A 22,420-nucleotide genomic window follows, 5' to 3' on the forward strand; every position below is an offset into this window, starting at 1 on the left:
TAATTTTTCAGTGATTAGCCGTATTGCGGAGTGTCAGTAAAACTGACACCAGGAATTTTTCACAAATTTTCAAAAATTTTCAAAGTAGATATTTCTATGAAAACAAATGGATGTATGGGCAATCGGTTATCAGAAATTCTGATATTAAATTTCCATGATTATTATACTCATGAAATATGTAATGTTCTTTTCTATAGGTACAATAACTGTTTGTTTTCTTTGTTGTGATTTTTCAGTTTTGCCGCCAAAATGTCAGGAAACAATGAATGTCTCGAGTCGATTTAAAGTCGATTCGAACCGACTTCTGACACCAATGTTGTAAAGGTGCAATAATTCGATATACCTTTCCTAATATAAGATGTCGTCTAGGTAGAATACACTGTTAGGGCAGGAATCCCAGGGCTGGAGTTCACCACAACTGGGTCGTCTGAGCTCCGGATATATTCTGCGAGGTTGCTCAGTAAATACTAACTGAAGTTCCGGTATCTAATCCGGTTATGGCAATAACTTTCCGGACCTTTACTACATTTTTTGAATTTTTTTTCCACATTTTGAAATCTAGTTTCAGAATTTTTAACATAGCGCCCTTCGATACCTGGCGCAAATAAAGCGCCTGTTTCTCGTCTACAAGACCTATATAGTCATACAACGTGACACCCCTCATTATTTTTGTCTAGAAGCCCTGGAATCCGCCAACTTCCTTATATTTGTGACATTTTTTTACAAATTTTGAGCTATAGTTTCAGATTTTTGAACATAGCGCCCTTCGATAATTGGCACAAAAGAAGCGTCTGTTTCTCATCTACAAGACCCAATACCCCTTCACACTCCTAATTATTTTTCTCTAGAATCCCTGGAATAGGCCGACCCCCTATTTTGTTGACATTTTTCCAAATTTTGAGCTCTAGTTTCAGATTTTTGAACATAGCGCCCTTCGATACCTAGCGCAAAAAGAGTGCCCGTTTCTCCTCTACATTAACTATATAGTCATACCCCGTGACACCCTCATTATTTTTCTCTGGAAGCCCTGGAATAGGCCGATCCCCGTATTTTGTTGACCTTTTTTCCAAATTTTGAGCTCTAGTTTCCGATTTTTTAACATAGCGCCCCTCGATACCTTGCGCAAAAGAAGAGCCTGTTTCTCCTCTACAAGACCTATATAGGCATACCCCGTGACACCCCTCATTATTTTTCTTTGGAAGCCCTGGAATAGGCCGACCCCCGTATTTTGTTGACATTTTTTCCAAATTTTGAGCTCTAGTTTCAGATTTTTTAACATAGCGCCCCTCGATACCTAGCGCAAAAAGAGCGCCCGTTTCTCCTCTACATTACCTATATAGTCATACCCCGTGACACCCTCATTATTTTTCTTTGGAAGCCCTGGAATAGGCCGACCCCCGTATTTTGTTGACATTTTTTCCAAATTTTGAGCTCTAGTTTCAGATTTTTTAACATAGCGCCCCTCGATACCTTGCGCAAAAGAAGAGCCTGTTTCTCCTCTACAAGACCTATATAGGCATACCCCGTGACACCCCTCATTATTTTTCTCTAGAAGCCCTCGAATAGGCCGACCCCCTATTTTGTTGACATTTTTTTCAAATTTTGAGCTCTAGTTTCAGATTTTCGAACATTGCGCCCTTCGATACCTGGCAAAAAAGAAGCGCCTGTTTCTCCCCTACAAGACCTATATATTCATTACCCGTGACACCCCTCATTATTTTTCTCTAGAAGCCCTGGTATAGGCCGACCCCCCTAGTTTTCCAAATTTTAAGCTCTAGTTTCAGATTTTTGAACATAGCGTTCTTCCATACCTAGTGCAAAAGAAGCGCCTGTTTCTCCTCTGCAAGATCTATATATTCATACACCGTGACACCCCTCATTATTTTTTTCTAGAAGCCCTGGAATAGGCTCACCCCCTATGTTGTTGACATTTTTATTAAATTTTGATCTTAAGTTTTAGATTTTTTAACATAGCGCCCTTCGATACCTGGCGCAAAAGAAGCGCCTGTTTCTCTTCTACAAGACCCAATACCCCTTCACACTCCTAGTTATTTTTCTCTAGAATCCCTGGAATAGGGCGACCCCCTATTTTGTTGACATTTTTCCAAATTTTGAGCTCTAGTTTCAGATTTTTGAACATAGCGCCCTTCGATACCTAGCGCAAAAAGAGCGCCCGTTTCTCCTCTACATTACCTATATAGTCATACCCCGAGACACCCTCATTATTTTTCTTTGGAAGCCCTGGAATAGGCCGACCCCCGTATTTTGTTGACATTTTTTCCAAATTTTGAGCTCTAGTTTCAGATTTTTTAACATAGCGCCCCTCGATACCTTGCGCAAAAGAAGAGCCTGTTTCTCCTCTACAAGACCTATATAGGCATACCCCGTGACACCCCTCATTTTTTTTTTCTAGAAGCCCTGGAATAGGCTCACCCCCTATGTTGTTGACATTTTTATTAAATTTTGATCTTAAGTTTTAGATTTTTGAACATAGCGCCCTTCGATACCTGGCGCAAAAGAAGCACCTGTTTCTCTTCTACAAGACCTATATAGTCATACCTTTTTACACTCTTTATTTTTTTTTTCTAGAAGCCCTGGATTGGGCCGACCCCCTATTTTGTTGACATTTTTTCCAAATTTTGAGCTCTAGTTTCAGATTTTTGAACATAGCGTCCTTCGATGCCTGGCGCAAAAGAAGCGTCTGTTTCTCCTCTACAAGACCTATATAGTCATACAACGTGACACTCCTCATTATTTTTCTCTAGAAGCCCTGGAATAGGCCGACCCTCTATTTTGTTGACCTTTTTTCTAAATTTTGAGCTTAATTTTCAGATTTTTTAACATAGCGCCCTTCGATACCTGGCGCAAAAGAAGCCCATGTTTCTCTTCTACAAGACCTATATAGTCATACACCGTGAAACCCCTCATTTTTTTTTTGCCCTGGAATAGGACGACCCCCCTACTTTTTTGACATTTTATCCACATTTTGAGCTCTAGTTTCAGATTTTTGAACATAGCGCCCTTCGATACCTGACCCAATTGAAGCGTTTGCTTCTCCTCTACAAGACCTATATAGTCATACCACGTGACACCCCTCATTAATTTTCTCTAGAAGCCCTGGAATAGACCGACACCCCTATTTTTTTGACATTTTTTCCAAATTTTGAGCTCTAGTTTCAGATTTTTGAACATAGCGCCCTTCGATACCTGACGCAAAAGAATCACCTATTTCTCTTCTACAAGACCTATATAGTCATACCACGTGACACCCCTCATTATTTTTTTTAGAAGCCCTCGAATAGGCCGACCCCTCTATCATTTTGGCATTTTTTTCCAAATTTTAAGCTCTAGTTTCAGATTTTTGAACATAGCGCCCTTCGATACCTGGCGCAATTGAAGCGTTTGCTTCTCCTCCACAAGACCTATATAGTCATACCCCTTGACACTCCTCATTATTTTTCTCTAGAAGCCTTGGAATAGGCTGACCCCCTATTTTGTTGACATTTTTTTTAAATTTTGAGCTCTAGTTTCAGATTTTTGAACATAGCGCCCTTCGATGCCTGGCGCAAAAGAAGCGTCTGTTTCTCCTCTACAAGACCTATATAGTCATACAACGTGACACTCCTCATTATTTTTCTCTAGAAGCCCTGGAATAGGCCGACCAACTATTTTGTTGACTTTTTTTCTAAATTTTGAGCTTAAGTTTCAGATTTTTGAACATAGCGCTCTTCGATACCTGGCGCAAAAGAAGCGCCTGTTTCTCTTCTACAAGATCTATATAGTCATATACCGTGACACCTCTCATTATTTTTCTCTAGAAGCCCGGGAATAGGCCGATCCTCCTATTTTTTGACATTTTTTCCAAATTTTTAAGCTCTAGTGTCAGATTTTTTAACATAGCGCTCTTCGATACCTGGCGAGAAAGTAGCGCCTGTTTCTCCTCTACAAGATCTATATAGTCATATACCGTGACACCCCTCATTATTTTTCTCTAGAAGCCCGGGAATAGGCCGATCCTCCTATTTTTTGACATTTTTTCCAAATTTTTAAGCTCTAGTTTCAGATTTTTTAACATAGCGCTCTTCAATACCGGGCGCAAAAGAAGCGCCTGTTTCTCTTCTACAAGACCTATTTAGTCATACACCGTGACACCCCTCATTATTTTTGCCCTGGAATAGGCCGACCCCCAATACTTTTTTGACATTTTATCCAAATTTTGAGCTGTAGTTTAAGATTTATGAAAATAGCGCCCTTCGATATCTCGCGCAATTGAAGCGACTGTTTCTCCTCTACAAGACCTATATAGTTATACCCCTTGACACCCTTCATTATTTTTCTCTAGAAGCACTGGAATAGGCCGACCCCCCTAATTTTTGACATTTTTTTCTAAATTTTGAGCTTAAGTTTCAGATTTTTGAACATAGCGACCTTCGATACCTGGCTCAAAAGAAGCGCCTGTTTCTCCCCTACAAGACCTATATAGTCATACCCCATGACACCATTCATTTTTTTTCTCTAGAAGCCCTGGAATAGGCCGACCCCCCTAATTTTTTGACATTTTTTGATTAATTTTGAGCTTAAGTTTCAGATTTTTTAACATAGCGCCCTTCGATACCTGGCGCAAAAGAAGCGCCTGTTTCTCCTCTACAAGACCTATATAGTCATATACCGTGACACCCCTCATTATTTTTACCCTGGAATAGAAATTTTATCCAAAATTTTGAGCTCTAGATTCAGATTTTTGAACATAGCGCCCTTCGATAGCTAGCGAAAAGAAGTGCCTGTTTCTCCTCTACAAGACCTATATAGTCATACCCCGTGACACCCCTCATTATTTTTCTTTAGAAGCCCTGGAATAGGCCGATCCTCCTATTTTTTTTACATTTTTTCCTTATTTTTAAGCTCTAGTTTCAGATTTTTTAACATAGCGCTCTTCGATACCTGGCGAGAAAGTAGCGCCTGTTTCTCCTCTACAAGACCTATATAGTCATATACCGTGACACTCCTCATTATTTTTTTCTAGAAGCCGTGGAATAGACCGACCTATTTTTGTTTACTTTTTTTCTAAACTTTGAACTTCAGTTTCAGATTTTTGAACATAGCGCTCTTCGATACCTGGCGCAAAAGAAGCGCCTGTTTCTCTTCTACAAGACCTATTTAGTCAAACACCGTGACACCCCTTATTATTTTTGCCCTGGAATAGGCCGACCCCCAATACTTTTTTGACATTTTATCCAAATTTTGAGGTGTAGTTTCAGATTCATGAAAATAGCGCCCTTCGATATCTGGCGCAATTGAAGCGACTGTTTCTCCTCTACAAGACCTATATAGTCATACCCCTTGACACCCTTCATTATTTTTCTCTAGAAGCACTGGAATAGGCCGACCCCCCTAATTTTTTGACATTTTTTTCTAAATTTTGAGCTTAAGTTTCAGATTTTTGAACATAGCGCCCTTCGATACCTGGCACAAAAGAAGCGCCTGTTTCTCCCCTACAAGTCCTATATAGTCATACCCCATGACACCATTCATTTTTTTTCTCTAGAAGCCCTGGAATAGGCCGACCCCCTATTTTGTTTCATATTTTTGAACATAGCACCCTTTGATACCTGGCGCAAAAGAAGCGCCTGTTTCTCCTCTACAAGACCTATATAGTCATATTCCTTGACACCCTTCATTATTTTTCTCTAGAAGCCCTGGAATAGGCCGACCCCCCTAATTTTTTTACATTTTTTTTATTAATTTTGAGCTTAAGTTTGAGATTTTTTTAACATAGCGCCCTTCGATACCTGGCGCAAAAGAAGCGCCTGTTTCTCCTCTACAAGACCTATATAGTCATATACCGTGACACCCCTCATTATTTTTGCCCTGGAATAGAAATTTTATCCAAAATTTTGAGCTCTAGATTCAGATTTTTGAACATAGCGCCCTTCGATACCTAGCGAAAAGAAGTGCCTGTTTCTCCTCTACAAGACCTATATAGTCATACCCCGTGACATCCCTCATTATTTTTCTTTAGAAGCCCTGGAATAGGCCAATCCTCCTATTTTTTGACATTTTTTCCAAATTTTTAAGCTCTAGTTTCAGATTTTTTAACATAGCGCTCTTCGATACCTGGCGAGAAAATAGCGCCTGTTTCTCCTCTACAAGACCTATATAGTCATATACCGTGACACCCCTCATTATTTTTCTCTAGAAGCCCTGGAATAGGCCAACCCCCCTATTTTGCTGACACTTTTTCCAAATTTTTAGCTCTAGTTTCAGATTTTTGAACATAGCGCCCTTCGATACCTAGCGCAAAAGAAGCGCCTGTTTCTCTTCTACAAGACCTATATAGTCATACCCCATGACACCATTCATTTTTTTTCTCTAGAAGCCCTGGAATAGGCCGACCCCCTATTTTGTTTCATATTTTTGAACATAGCACCCTTTGATACCTGGCGCAAAAGAAGCGCCTGTTTCTCCTCTACAAGACCTATATAGTCATTCCCCTTGACACCCTTCATTATTTTTCTCTAGAAGCCCTGGAATAGGCCGACCCCCCTAATTTTTTGACATTTTTTTATTAATTTTGAGCTTAAGTTTCAGATTTTTTAACATAGCGCCCTTCGATACCTGGCGCAAAAGAAGCGCCTGTTTCTCCTCTACGAGACCTATATAGTCATACACCGTGACACCCCTCATTATTTTTGCCCTGGAGTAGAAATTTTATCCAAAATTTTGAGCTCTAGATTCAGATTTTTGAACATAGCGCCCTTCGATACCTGGCACAAAAGAAGTGCCTGTTTCTCCTCTACAAGACCTATATAGTCATACCCCGTGACACCCTTCATTATTTTTCTCTAGAAGCCCTGGAATAGGCCGATCCTCCTATTTTTTGACATTTTTTCCAAAATTTTGAGCTCTAGTTTCAGATTTTTTAACATAGCGCACTTCGATACCTGGCACAAAAGAAGTGCCTGTTTCTCCTCTACAAGACCTATATAGTCATACCCCGTGACACCCTTCATTATTTTTCTCTAGAAGCCCTGGAATAGGCCGACCCCCCTAATTTTTTTACTTTTTTTTCAAAATTTTGAGCTCTAGTTTCAGATTTTTGAACATAGCGCCCTTCGATACCTGACGCAAAAGAAGCGCCTGTGTCTACTCTACAAGACCTATATAGTCATTCCCCAAGGCCATGACACCCTTCATTATTTTTCTCTAGAAGCCCTGGAATAGGCCGACCCCCTATTTTGTTGACATTTTTTCTAAATTTTGAGGTTAAGTTTCAGATTTTTTAACATAGCGCCTTTCGATACCTGGCGCAAAAGAAGCGCCTGTTTCTCCTCTACAAGACCTATATAGTCATACACCGTGACACATCTCATTATTTTTGCCCTTTGAATAGACATTTTATCCAAAATTTTGAGCTCTAGTTTCAGATTTTTTAACATAGCGCCCTTTGATACCTGGCACAAAAGAAGTGCCTGTTTCTCCCCTACAAGACCTATATAGTCATACCCCTTGACACCCTTCATTATTTTTCTCTAGAAGCCCTGGAATAGGTCGACCCCCCTATTTTTTGGACATTTTTTCCAAATTTTGAGCTCTAGTTTCAGATTTTTTAACAAAGCGCCCTTCGATACCTAGTGCAAAAGAAGCGCCTGTTTCTCCTCTACAAGACCTTTACAGTCTTACCTCGTGACACCCCTCATTATTTTTCTCTAGAAGCCCTGGAATCGTCCGACCCCCCTATTTTTTTGACATTTTTACAAATTTTGAGCTCTAGTTTCAGATTTTTGAACATAGCGCCCTTCGATACCTAGCGCAAAAGAAGTGCCTGTTTCTCCTCTACAAGACCTATATAGTCATACCCCGTGACACCCCTTATTATTTTTCTCTAGAAGCCCTGGAATAGGCCTTGTAGGATGATATGTGGTTTTCCGATTGGGAGGGGCAATATATGAAGCTTACTAATACATCGTAAACTTATTGAAACTTTAACCTGGAGAACATACTTTATGTTGTAGTTGTTTTGTCATAGGAAATGCATAATTATAATTCAAGGTTTTATTTGTCGTTTAACACATTTCGTGGTTTAAGGATTGCCCAAAGGAAGACGTCCTTATGGTCGGTAATGTAAAATAACATTAGATATGTTCTTATTGATTTATTCACAATCCCATCATTTTTAACTCTAACGTAACCTTAGAATTAAACTTATCACCGAACTTGTACGTACATGAAAATCCTGACGGGTGTGGAGCAGGATCTGCTTACCCTTCTAAAGCAGATGAGATCACTTTCGTTTTTGTTTTGGGAGTTGTTGCTAAGTCTTAAGTTTTCTCTGCTGTACTTTGTGAACTGTCTGTTTTCCTTGTTTTCTTTGCACTGATTATTATAGACTAATGAGTTTGCATATCGTTTTGATATATTTTGATATATTTTGCCGATCTTTTTCAGAAGCCTCGATTACTCACAGATCAGTACTTTGTGTTTTTTGTCTTCATGTTAATTATTTTGCTATTTGTGCTTGTGTTGCTTCATGTTTGGGTGCTTTTAAAAATGTTTAAACCCACCACATTTGCCTTTAAGTCTGTATCAAGACGTGATCCTATAATGCAGATGTTGTCATTAGGGTCTAATCAGTTTTTTGTTTTTTTCGTCAATCACAAAATTGTTTTGTTAGTTGTTTTTATTTCTTTTATGGTCCTTTCAAAGCTGACTTCATATGATAAGGGTTTTGCTCATTGTTTAAGGCTTTTCGGTGAATGGGTAAATTCACGTCATATTGGACATAGTTGTTTTATTGGTAATCATTTCCTCATTTTATATCATGTTAAATTGTAACCTTTTAGAATAAGTTTATTTAAAGGACTGATAAGTTTACCAGGATCGTTTCTTAATTTCAGGGCATGGTAAACATCGCTATTTAAAAAAAAATATATGGCACTCATGTATAAGAAAATTACATGTAGCAATCTATTTCACGTGATTAACATGCAATCGAACACATGGAAAGTGCTTTCCACTGTCTGTGCTAAATTATTGTCTTTAAGTAATAGTATTTTCACTTCACAATTGTGGAGCATACGGTTTTACAAATAAGTTTCATTTAATCTAATTAGACTTAGTTCCCGTATGAATACCAACAATTTAGCATTATAGGACTACAAAAACTATACAGGCGTATATCCGGTTAAAAAATCCCTTTTTTAAAAGGAAACAACAACTGTTAACTGATTTTTTATTTTTTTTTACAAATGTGATATTCGTCTGCGATTTGTCACAATGCATTTTATTTGTGAAAGAACGGTTCGCTATTATACAAAAAGAATGTTTTTCTCGATTCGCGCTTTCCATAGATGTATATAAGTTAGACATTAAACCCATAATTCCTTTCATGTTTTTGTTACAATAAAAGTGTATCTCGAAAATAGCGCTTAGAATCCAGTAAATACAACTCACTATGCTTTGTATCATCTTAGATATTTTAAAAGTATACATGCCATTTGCCCTAAAATGATAATATAAAAAAGAAGATGTGGTTTGATTTCCAATGAGACAACTATCCACAAAAGACCAAAATGACACAGACATTAACAACTATAGGTCACCGTACGGCCTTCAACAATGAGCAAAAATGTAGTTTTAACCTATCGCTGTACAAGAGTATCTATACCAATTAATGTGAATGCAATTGCAACTCGAGTATAAAAATTGCAATAACCAACAATTATACCATAGCTACGTATGGTATTATATTTGTTCACAATTATACAATCGTTCGCTGTATATTGACTTAGAAAAGAAATAGAAAGTAGCCTGACCTGTCAGTGGTCCCCATTACTTTTTTGTTTCACATAAATTCACAGTTTTTTTTTTAAATATCAATCAAACGTTGTCTGGCTAGTCCTTTCCAATAGACAACTTTCGAGTTCGATGCTTTTCCGTCAAAAACTCTGGTTTTAGTGAACGTCATTGGTGCATTTAGGGGCGTCGTCACATCCATTCCAATGTTGAGCGAGTGGCTGGAAAAGTATAATTCTATATTGTACAAATTGTTCTGCAAATTGAATTCTCAAAATTGAAATTCAGCACTAGCTAGCTGCTGTCATTAAGTACCTACAGAACAACCATTATTTCTAGTTTATAATGACGATCACTAAGACGCTTGATGAACGTAAATAGTGCAGGGCTACAGGCGACCCCCTCTATCTGGTAAATGACATCATACAGGCGCGTATAATTGACGAGTTTTTTTCCGGTGACGGATGAACTCGAAAGTGGTCTATTGTTTTTAAAAAATAATGGATCCGCACCTGATTTGTTATTGAATTTCACTGATAAAATCTAGTCTTAAATGTGGTTGTTTAAGCGAAAACGACAATGTTGGACTGTTAAAATGTTATAGGCTAAGCGTCTGTTTACTCTAAATGTATTTGTAAATAAAACCAAATTACTTATAGTCAACGTGTGATTTTGATTTTGAGTCGACATGTGTTTTTAAATTATCCGTAGTCAATATGTGTTTTTAAATTGTCCATAGTCAATATGTAATTTTAAATTGCCTATAGTCAACATGTGATTTTAAATTGTCTTTAGTCAACATGATATTTTAAATTGTTCATAGTCAATATGTGTTTTTAAATTGTACATAGTCAACATGTGTTTTAAATGTCTATAGTCAATATGTGATTTTAAATTATCTGTAGTCAATATGTGTTTTTAAATTGTCTATAGTCAATATGTGTTTTTAAATTGTCCATAGTCAATATGTGATTTTAAATTGTCTATAGTCAACATGTGTTTTTAAATTGTCTATAGTCAATATGTGATTTTAAATTATCTGTAGTCAATATGTGATTTTAAAGCGGCACTAGCTGTTAAATTCAGTTTCACTGATTTGACTCAAATTCTCATATTTGATTTTTAACAATGTAAAACAGTTATCGAAATTATTAAGAGTCTACAATAAACAATTTATAGAGCATGGGCTTGATGATATGAAGCTTTGCTACATGTGTATTTTAGACGCCATCTAATTAGATATCGATTTGACCTTGTTTTCACCTGTATAAGAATGATTTTTTGTCGATCAAATAAGTAAATTGAGATGATTTACCTTTGTTTCACGTTCAATGTTAACATTTTTTCCTTTAAAAGACTGATCAGGCACTATTCATGCGTTATCCATCTCTAGTTAAGAGGTTAAATTGAAGTTCACATGAATACGGATTCAATGAGGTTGAACTATTTACTTACAAGTGAATAATTAATCTTTAATGTTTCTTAGCTTTTCTTTTGGGCAAAATTATATCATAAATGTTACAAAAAGCCAATTATTATTTCACTATTTCAATTTACATTAAATCCTGTTTTAGATTTTGTATATATCTCGTAGCATGTGCCTTTAATGGTGAACAGTTTGAAATCCCCGTAGGTTGCATTTCAGTAAATATCGACAAATTGAATGCGATTTCCCATAGAAACTCCCTTTAAGGCTAAAACGGTATCACTTTTGCTATGAAGTTTAAATAAAATAGTCCTAGAATAAAAGTGGGTATGCACTTCTATTTTTAAAGGTCAAGTTGTAGGGTTGTGTGGCATATTTTCAAAGTTCATATGCCCCGGACTTCTCGTAGTTGAAACTTACAATAAAATTCTGACCTACCCCTACATCGACCGTTGATTTTCCACAGATTCGATTTGACCGATATGCACATGTATACTATTTACTGTAAACATTCCCAAGTTAAGTCTAAACGAGATGAAACATTGATATCATAGCTTGGAACCAGGACGTAAACAAATTAATTGTCTTCAAACATTATATATCTCCCCAAAAGAGGCGTGGTTTGAAAAACAGCTGTGTTTGCAAAGTGCAACCCACACGACTTCGGTTGTTGGTACACATTAAAACGTGGAATGGTTCTTGTGAAATTAATTTACTCGTTATTAATATTCTTATATAAAAAGATGCATCATGAGTGTATACTACGCCTGTGTCCAACTGGACTGTTTTAGATAATATTTCATGTAACACAGTTCCATTACTCTGCAATGTCATACCAGAAATGTAAAACAAATAGGAGTTTATTGCAATAGGCAAAATATTAGTACGGCGGCTTTGTGAAAAATTGTGCACATCCTGCTACAAGCATGAAATTTGGCATAGACCTTCCTCAACTATTTATCTTTTATTTCAGATAGGGAGGCATTTGAAAAAAATGTCTCACTTCCGGTAATATCCAAAATGGCGGACATCATACTTAAATTAGCCCAATATCGAAGGCTAGTATGTGAAAAGGTGTTATTAACATGCTACTATCATACTATTTGGTACAAACCTTTGTTATGTACTACTTTTGGATATATGATATAGATTTTTTGTCTTCAAAAACCCTCCTTCCGGTAAAATCCAACATGGCTGACATTGTACTAAAATAAGCTTATTTTTAGGGAGGGTAATTGAAATGTGTTTTAAAGTATTGCTACTATGATTATATTGTGCAGGAACCTTTCTTTGGTGCTTCTCATGGATACATATGTCTTTAAAACCCTTATTTCGGGTGATATCCAATATGACGGACATAGAAATATTGATAATTTCTCATTCTAATATTCAACTTTTTTCAAAATGTAAATAAAAGTGTTTTTTTTTAGCTGGTCATTAAACGTTTGGCTTTAAGTCATCCTCAAAACCACTCATTCAGCTTTATATGTTTAAATACAAAGTTAACACTTCCGGTAAAAAAAACAATGTGGCGAAAATTACAAAGATGAGTCCTCAATCCATACCTTTGATGTAGAGTTTTGGATAGATAGATTAAAACAAAATAAAATCACCAAAGTTCTTAAACATCCTTAGAATGACTTATTTATGGCCGCAAATACATGTTTATTCACAATCGGAGAGATTATTTTCCAAATTTACAAAAATCGTGGTATTGTTTCTTACATCTACAATGTACAAGCTCCTGATAAGATGAAGAGGCCTCACAAAGAGTTGTCCAAAAGGGTTCCCATGGATCATATTTTCCCCTTCGACATTCATAAGCGATATACTAGTTAGCATATGAACCAATACCAATCGTGTTACTCATTCGCACCCGCCATGCTATATTACACGTTTTACTTGCTGACTAGACCGAGTCGTGGGAATAGCCTCAATAAGTATTTCCTCTTCCAAAAACACATTTTTTCTTGCTTCGTTAACCCCATCTGATAAGTTTGTTCGATCTTACAACAAAACCACGTATCGTTCTATCAATGACATTGTTAAATCCATAGCTGGTGATGTTGGCTGATCAATCATCATTCTAAATGATAGAGTCACATCTTTAAACACTATCCATGTCACCAACGCAGTTCCTTTTCCAGCAAACGTGTAATCTCTCAATGCCTAGTGTATTTGAATGGTCATGGATAGATATATATCTGAAGCTTTTCCCACTGCCAAATGCAAGCCAAAGTTTGCCTGCCCCTATGTCAGTGAAAAGTGAAACAGCAATGACAGCAAAATCAGTATCGACTGTTCGAGTCATGACTCAGTTGAGTATGTGTTTCACTGCATCAGACACATACATCTTGATTCAAGTGTCAGCCTCTTCATGTGAACATGATGCTAAGCTTGAAACATCATCATGTGGTGGATAAAACAGAACATCCTGAGCAATTGTTGCTACAACTGCCTTTTCCTCAAAAACTATTGAGCAAGCTGTTGCGAATGAAAACTTAAAAGGTCTTTCTAATTGTCGTCATCTTGTTTTGACTCTTGATTCGTCTGTGTATTCCCTTTCCCCTAAATGTAGCACTTGCTTCTTATAACAAATGATCAGGATATTCTATTTTATCTACCTCGAGATGCATTTCAAGTTTATCACCATGTTCACATTAAAAGGCTGACATTAATAGAATCATGGTGCATGTGTCTGATGCAATGAAACTCGAACTTGCACGAGTCATAATTCGAATACTAGTAGTCGTTACTGATGATGCTGTCATTACTGTTTTGCTATTCCGTGACAGGGGTAGACGAACGATGGATTGTGTTTGGGAGGGCAAAAAGCTTTGGATAAATATATATCCATGACCTTTCAAATGCACCTGGCAATGAGTGATTACACACAGTTATTGTGATGCATGTCTTTACCAGTTGTGATATGGTTCTCTGATTTCTTGAAAAGGAAAAAAAGACTGCGTAGGAGACATTGGTGGCATTTGAAGATGTGACTTTAACATAAAAAAAGATGATTGATCAGCCTAAATCACCGAGGTTTAACTGTAAGATCACACAAACTTTTCAGATGGGGTTAACATGGTTAATGAAACAAGAAAATAACTATTTGCGCAAAGAGGGAAGACTAATTGAGAGTATTCCCTCAACCTGGTCTAGTCTTTTCCAGCATGTAAAACGTGCAATATACTAAGGCAGGTGTTTAGGAGGACGAGCTTGGAAATGGCTCTTATGCTACCCAGTTCAGGCGTTAATGGATGGCGAAGGGACAAAGAGGATCACTTTTAAATAACTCTTTCTAAGGCCTCATCATTTCGGAAGCTTGTACATTATGGATGTACTGGGGAATGCAGTTCAATGCCAAAAAAAAAAGCTACATCCTAAGCATCAGAAGCCAAGCCATAAAATCAGTTTAAATAGACACATACTACAACAAGTCAAGCATAACCCGTACCTAGGCCTACAAATTTCAGAAGACCTCAAATGGCCCAGCCACTTATCAAACGTGGCAAAGAAAGCAAATTCAACACTAGGCTTTCAAAGAAGAAACTTGAAATACTGTCCACAAGATTGCAAAATAATAATTTATCACCATAGATTACAAGTCAAGAAAGGAAGGGTGTGTCTCCAATATGCTTGCCCAACTGGAACTACAAGACCTCCAGACAATTGCAAGACGAACAAGCTAGAAGTTGATATTTATGTACAAAGTGGTTTAGGGGCTGATTCCCGCTATTGAATCAGACCATTTTCTCAAAAAGCACGTCCTAAGAGAAACATAACTGCCAATAAGTTCGAAGAATACCACTCAACAAACAATGTGGAAAAGTAAGTAAAGAATCACTCTAAGTGTTTTGACATTCCACTAAGCAAAACACCACAATACTCAAACTCATTCTTTGTAAAGACAGTGATCGCGTCGAATCAGCTAGACGACACTGTAGTGCACGCATCAAGCGTAGAGAGCGTCAAATCTGCTCTTACGCCTCGTCAATAAATCGGCGGCGCTCTCTCAAACCGTCATATTAAAGCCAGAATTGGTATCGACAATGTATTCATACAGATACAGATACAGATACAGAGGATGTCGCGGTCGTTGTTAATGTGGAAAATGGGGTCTCCCGTGCACTGCTTTGTTTGCATGTGGTGGTGACTGTGAATAAACATGTATTTTTTGCCAAATAGTAGTACTTTGAAAAATGTTTTAGTACTTCAGTAATTTTATTTTGTTTTAACCAATCTATCTAAAACTCTAAATCAAAGATATGGATTGAGGACTCATTTTTGAAATTTACAACATATTGGAATTTTTTTTACCGGAAGTGTTATTTAAAAATTTACATCAGAATAAAATTAATGGTTTTGATGATAACTAGAAGCCAATAGTATAATGACAAGCAAAAAAAGCAACATCAAAAAACATTTTCTTTACATTTTGAAATAAGTTGAATATTAAAATAGAAAATTGCTATTTCTATATCCGCCAATTTGGATAAACCGGAAGTAATGTTTTTAAAGAGATATGTCTTGTACAGTGTATCCATGAGAAGCACAAAAGAAAGGTTGCTGCACAATGTAATGATAGTAGCAATACTTTAAAACACATTTCAATTACCCTCTCTAAAAATAAGCTTATTCTAGTACTATATCCACCATGTTGGATTTTACCGGAAGTAGGGTTTTTGAAGACATCTTATCTATATCATATATCCAAAAGTAGTATATAACAAAGGTTGGTACCAAATATTATGTTAGTAGCATGTTAATAACACCTTTTCACATACTAGCCTTCGATATAGGGCTGATTTAAGTATGATTTCCGCCATTTTGGATTTTACCGGAAGTGAGACTTTTTTTTGAAATGCCTTCCTATCTGAAATAAAAGAGTAATAATTGAGGAAGGTCTATGCCAAATTGCATGCTTGTAGCAGGATGTGCACAATTCGTCTGAAATATGCTTGTAGCCGCCGGACTATATAAAGCGTTTAATGAATTAATGTCCTCTTTCTATATGAATAGAATTCCAATACTTCGTATCGTAAAATCAGAAAGGAGTAGGTCCGGTAAGGACCGATTTTGGCCTCAAATTTCAGGTTCATCTGACGAAAGATTTTGCCCACTTTTTAAACACTCAAATGTCTATTTCATTTGAATCAATCAGTTTATGTGAAAGATTTTAACTGATTTAGTCATTAAAAACGATCCGATTCAAGCTCAAATATGAAAAATCTATCAAATATGCCGAAAAATGTCACTTTTCAGTTAATTTTTGTCAAAAATGACCGTGGCCGCATTCGTGTTCATCCTCAACCTTTATATATGTTATGTATTATAATAAAATACAACTTACATTTCAATATTAAGGATGAACACGAATGCGGCCACTTTCGTTTTACACGAAAACCGTCTCAAATTTAACTAAAATGCTCGAATTGTGAAGATTTCAGTAATTTAGCATGACTTTATGGTGCTAGTACACGATATGTATGCATTGCATTGTTAAAAACAGCCCATATTTATGTAGCAGAAGCATTCTACTGTCCAACAAATAACTAAAAGTCTACATTTTAACAATTTTGTAAAACTGCTATATTTTGGGGCCAAAAAGGGGTCTTACTGGACCTACTCCTTTGTAATATTCAAAATGTCAATATATATAGATAATTTACCAAAGTTTTAGAAACATTGTTCATAACATGTTTGGGGTTAACTCAGTGAACTTAAAAATCAGTCATTTTTTTTTATTAATAAAATCCCAAAACCTGAATAGATATAAACAACGTACTAAAGTTGCATGAAAACTGATAAAAGCATTTCTGAGAAATTGTCCGACATGTAGACGACGAACGGACAGGACAGGGCAGGTGGACAAACGAACTTATGAACAAACGGACGCAGCGACACAGACCGAAAAACATAATGCCCCTAGATGGGGTATAGAAAAAACAAAATACTCAAAATTTCAAGAGCTGAATGAAATGATTAATTGATTTTTTTAGGTATATATATCACAGACATTAATGCAGCCGATAACGGTTCAGTATCAGATCCTTTTCGACAGTATGCTAAACAAGGACAGGAAGCAGTTCTACAGTGTATATATGAAAGGAGCAGACTGAAATGGTACATGAATGATACAATTATTATAGCTAGTGAGAATACTGTAATTGATCCTACAAAGTACAAAGTATCAGTCACAAGCACTGGCTTGTACTACAGATTACATGTTCTGGGCGTTCAACCTGATGATGAGGGGATTTACAATTGTCAAGGTGGGATCAATGAAAGATACTACATACAGCTGATTTTATATGGTAAGAACGGTCACATATACATTATGTATTTAGTAAAATAAATAATGTGGAGTAGCTGACAAATGGTAACGTTATCATATATTATAGGCTCCAGCATATCCATTTAGACCTTATTAATTAGAATTTCGTAATATTTTGTTAGTAACGTCTTGAAATAAGAGTTAGTTGATATGGAAAGATTGCAAATTAGACAAAACACATGTATAAAAACAACAACAGATATAATTTATCGTACATTTATAACGAATAAAACACCTACTGTATAGTATGCTATAAAAAGTAGACAGAATGGTAAACAACGTTAAACAGAAAAATCACGGATGCTACATGTATCTGCGTATAACGTACACAGACGTTATTTACGCAACCATTTTTACAGCAAGAATATAACGTATTCCCCTTCAATAATACGATGTTTTCAGATAATTAAACAAACATGGTGTGCAAATACTGAACGTGACAAATAATATTCAATAATTTACTAGCAGTGATACAATACTAACCCAAGTAAGTACGTATAGAACACCTAAATGTCAAATAAACTTAATGACTGTATTTTTCCCCCTGCAATTGCAAGTTATTTCAAGCATAACTGTCAAGTTTTGTCTCAGTCAGAGCTATAGTTTCAGAGAAAATCACTATAATGTAAGGCCATATCCTACGGCAATTTCAGTCTAATTTCTTCGAAAAATCCTAATATCAGTGTATCATTATAACATGCAGTGTTGACGAATACTTGATCATATACTCATGATCTATGCATTCAAACAATTAAATAGAATACAAAAGACAACTTTAAGATGATAAACAATTTTATTGCACCTTTTAGAGTTCATTTGAAGGTCTGTTTTGGTCTGTTTTGGTCCATTTTCCTTCTTCCTTCTTTTTTCATCAAAACTTGATATATTTTGTCTAAAAAATAAAACAAATGATTATTTTCCCAAAAAAAGGAAATAAATGTAATGTTAAATCAATGATTAAAGTGTTTTAGCTGAAAGAACTGTCTCTATAAATGTTAACAGTCTACACGGAAGTTTCTATAAGCCCTTATGTATAACTTGGGTTTTTTTGGTCTGTTCCCCTAGTGTGACAAATAACGGTTCCCTTTCAGTCAATCATTTATTGTTACTGGTATCAAAGTCTTTTTATTTACTCGTAACAGTATATTTCTAATAGATTTACACAAAAAGTCCACTTTCTTGTATTTTACATTAGAAAATGGGGAGAAAGAGTAATAAAAAAATACCTCAAAATGTTTTTAAAAAGGGTTATGTCCCTTGGAATGCTGGTAAAAAAAAATAAATTGGTAAGAATTATAAAGTTTCAGTATGTGAGACTGGATTCTGATGTGTATAAATCCAGGGCAAATAAGTGTTTAGATGATTTTTTGTCAGTGCAAAATTCAGACGGCACAATGGCAAATTGTAAACTTTTGCGGCCAAAAAAAAACCCCAAAAAAGATGACATTAGTTGATACATACTTTAATGCTGAAGTGTCATCTGCAGACCAATTCAAATATAAGATTTTTCAGCTTTTTAGAACATGGTTAACACTGAAATGGAAATTCACATGTTGTATAAATAAAACTGTAAGGGTGATTTAAAATTTGACAGAATAAACTGATTACAGCTTCGTCTGTCCACCCATTTGACTTGGCAAACACCCGTAAACCCCCATCTCAAGGCAATTTTTCCTCAAACGTGCTTTCTGTGTCTCAATCAATTCCGAATAGTCCATGTTTACAATGTATGAACTGGTTTAGGAATAATTTAAAAAAATGAAAGTACAATAAGGTCACGATTGCACATGTAGTATAACCATTGATTTTTCCCTATTAGTCTTTGTTAAATTGGCACTATAAAAATAAATGTACAGTATTTACCTTTATTTCAACCAAAAAAAACTTTGCATGTATAAAGTTTAATCCTTTCCAGTGCTACAGTGAAAATGTAACACTACAGTTCATTGCATATAAGAAAGTAACTATCACCGGAAGTTAACAACCTATTTTTTAAACTGTTATTTACTGGTTTCTTGCTTTGGTAAATATGTAACCTTAACGTTCCAAAATATTTTATAAGACCATCAAATAAAAAAAAATGATGCTTTCAGACACCGAACATACATGTTTATGACTCAGAAAAATTTGTATGTATATAAGTACATTGAAATGCAGGGTTAATAGTCTACAACTGTCAAATTCAAGGGAATATTTTTTTAGGCCTACTTTCGTATACAACCGGATGTGACGTACCACCATTTGGTGGTATTACACCTATAGTGCAAAATAAATGTAAAGACGGTTCAAATTGAAAAATATCCGCAACTTGATAATAATATTAACCTCAATATAAAAAAAAAAAACAACAACTAAAAAACGAATTTGTCGAGCAAAAAATATAAACAAATGTATTGATCAAAGATCAATTTAAGCAAACATTTGAAATGAAGAGTTCACGGTCCATACAGTTAAGTTTAATTAATGCTCTAAATTACTTGTATCGACCGACCAAAACATGATCTATGCATAATGTTTATCTAATTATCAATTCAATTCATCAAAAACCTGTTACAATGTATATGTCGTGTACATTTTATTATTTTGTACAGGTTATTACTTGTACAAAATTTGCATTGTATGATGCCATCATACAGGTTATTACTTGTATAAATATAATTGTACAAGTAATAACCTGTACAAATTTTGTGGAGAAAAAGATAATAACTTGTACAACTCACTATCTTTCGTATTTTTTTAAATTAATATTGTATAAAAAAGAAGATGTGGTATGATTGCCAATGAGACAACTATCCACAAAAGACCAAAATGACACAGACATTAACAACTGTAGGTCACCGTACGGCCTTCAACAATGAGCAAAGCCCATACCGCATAGCCAGCTATAAAAGGCCCTGATAAGACAATGTAAAACAATTCAAACGAGAAAACTTACGGCCGTGTTTGTTTTTCTGTTCTTATTTTCAAGTATTTTTCAGTATTATTTTTGAAATGTTAGTAGTTTACAGATGAACGAAGGACACAAAGTAAAAATATAAGCTAACGTGACACCTTATTCAAATTTAGCTAAACAGCTAAATGCCACGTAAATACGGACTTCTGGTACAAAATGACATGGTTGTTAAAAGCAAAAATAAATTGGTACCCTACATTCATTTATTTTCAAACATACATCATGACAAAAGATTGCATACATAATATCATACATTGGAAATATAAGTCAAGCCTAATGGATTAAAAACCTATTTGTTTGCACAAGGCAAGGAAGCATGGCATCTTGAATTACACAATAAGTTCATTTTTTTGCATTTACATTTGCCTGTTTTACAGCCACCCCGACAGCTGCAGTGAACATGACCTTGGCCACCACTTAAAGAAGGCAATTGTACTGCTTTTCTGACGTTACCCTCTGTTTTCTCTGGTATATCCAATATTGTCAATTCCTTTCTCTGAATCTTCTCAATTTGATTTCGACTCATGAAACAGATCATGATTCCAACTTTTGTACCTATTTTATATCCATTTTCTGCAATATCAAGCACAACACATTTGATGTTTTTACAGTCCATCGGACCACAGTCTACTCTTTGTACTGGTATTATGACAATTTCTAAATCTTTTAATTTTTTTTTTTGGAAGAAGACAACATCTCACCGGCCTGTATTTGTTGGCCTAACAGGGCTCGTTTTCTCGCACTTATTATATTGAAATTTGTGTCTGTGTCAACATCAGTTTCAGTGCTCGTACTAGTTAAAACATTAATTTCAGTGTTTTTGTCCGGATTAATTTCGGTTTTAGTGTTTGTGTCCATATCGGTTTCCATTTCAGTGTTTATCTCCAGATCTGTTTCCGTTTCAGTGTTTGTGTCAAGATCTGTTTCCTTTTCAGTGTTTGTGTCAAGATCAGTTTCTGTTTCAGTGTTTGTTATTATATTGCCTTAGAAAATATATTTGAAGAGCAGTCTTTTTAGAACTTAATTTTGCTTCCTTTACATTCCCAATAGTCTCTCTGTATCTTTCACGTGTAAATATTGAATTAGGGAGCTACCATTTGATTTTTATGGGGGGGGGGGGGCTAGGATGAAATTTGAAAAAAAATAGACAGGACAGGAGTTTTGAGTAAAAAAAAGGCAGGATGAGAAACTTGTTAAAAAAAAAGGCAGGATGACAATTTGTGTAAAAAAAGTCAGGATAAACTAGTAAAAAAAAAAAAAGGCAGGACCGAAAAGAGTAAAAAATAAAAAGGCAGGACAGAGATTACAACTAAAAAAAAAAGCAGGACAAAATTTTTCATCTTAACAGTTTTGTTCATATATTTGATATATTAAATGTACTCACATATTGAGAGTTTATTCCTTTAGGCAAAGTAATGAATTATATGTTAAAAGGGAAACAATTTGTTGTGAACTTCAAATGGGCCAAGGTAAAATAATGATTTGTACAAGTTATTATCTTTTTCTCCACAAAATTTGTACAGGTTATTACTTGTACAATTATATTTATACAAGTAATAACCTGTATGATAGCATCATACAAGTAATTACTTGTATGGAAATTTTGTACAAGTAATAACCTGTACAAAATTATTACATGTACACTACATATATATCTTACAGTGAATAGGTGAAATTAGGAATTACACTTAATTTCTAAACAAATCAGTAAAAACCTGTAATAACTAGTTGAATTAGTGCTTACATATATTCACTAATTGTTTCAGTAAGTACAGGTAATCACTGATTTTTTTATCAATTTTTACAGCTGTGTACTAACTTTACATTTTTGTGTCAAAAGTTTAGACATAATTCAAGAAACCAAATCAAAGGTGAACTTGTAAGATTGTAGGGCTTACTTTCAGGTTAAGAA

At 35.5% G+C, this 22,420-nt stretch overlaps 1 protein-coding gene across 2 annotated transcripts in view; it reads left to right on the plus strand.

Annotated features, from left to right (window-relative positions):
* Positions 1 to 22,420, plus strand: part of LOC139524350 (neural cell adhesion molecule 1-like) — a 100,898-nt gene that overhangs the window by 38,385 nt on the left and 40,093 nt on the right. For both annotated transcript variants that reach the window (XM_071319115.1, XM_071319116.1), the window contains exon 2: positions 17,221 to 17,535. In XM_071319115.1, the coding sequence (XP_071175216.1) occupies positions 17,221 to 17,535 (315 nt within the window). The remainder of the gene's footprint in view (positions 1 to 17,220; positions 17,536 to 22,420) is intronic.

Source organism: Mytilus edulis, chromosome 5 (genome assembly GCF_963676685.1).
Source record: "Mytilus edulis chromosome 5, xbMytEdul2.2, whole genome shotgun sequence".
In the NCBI taxonomy this organism is placed as follows: Eukaryota; Metazoa; Mollusca; class Bivalvia; order Mytilida; family Mytilidae; genus Mytilus; species Mytilus edulis.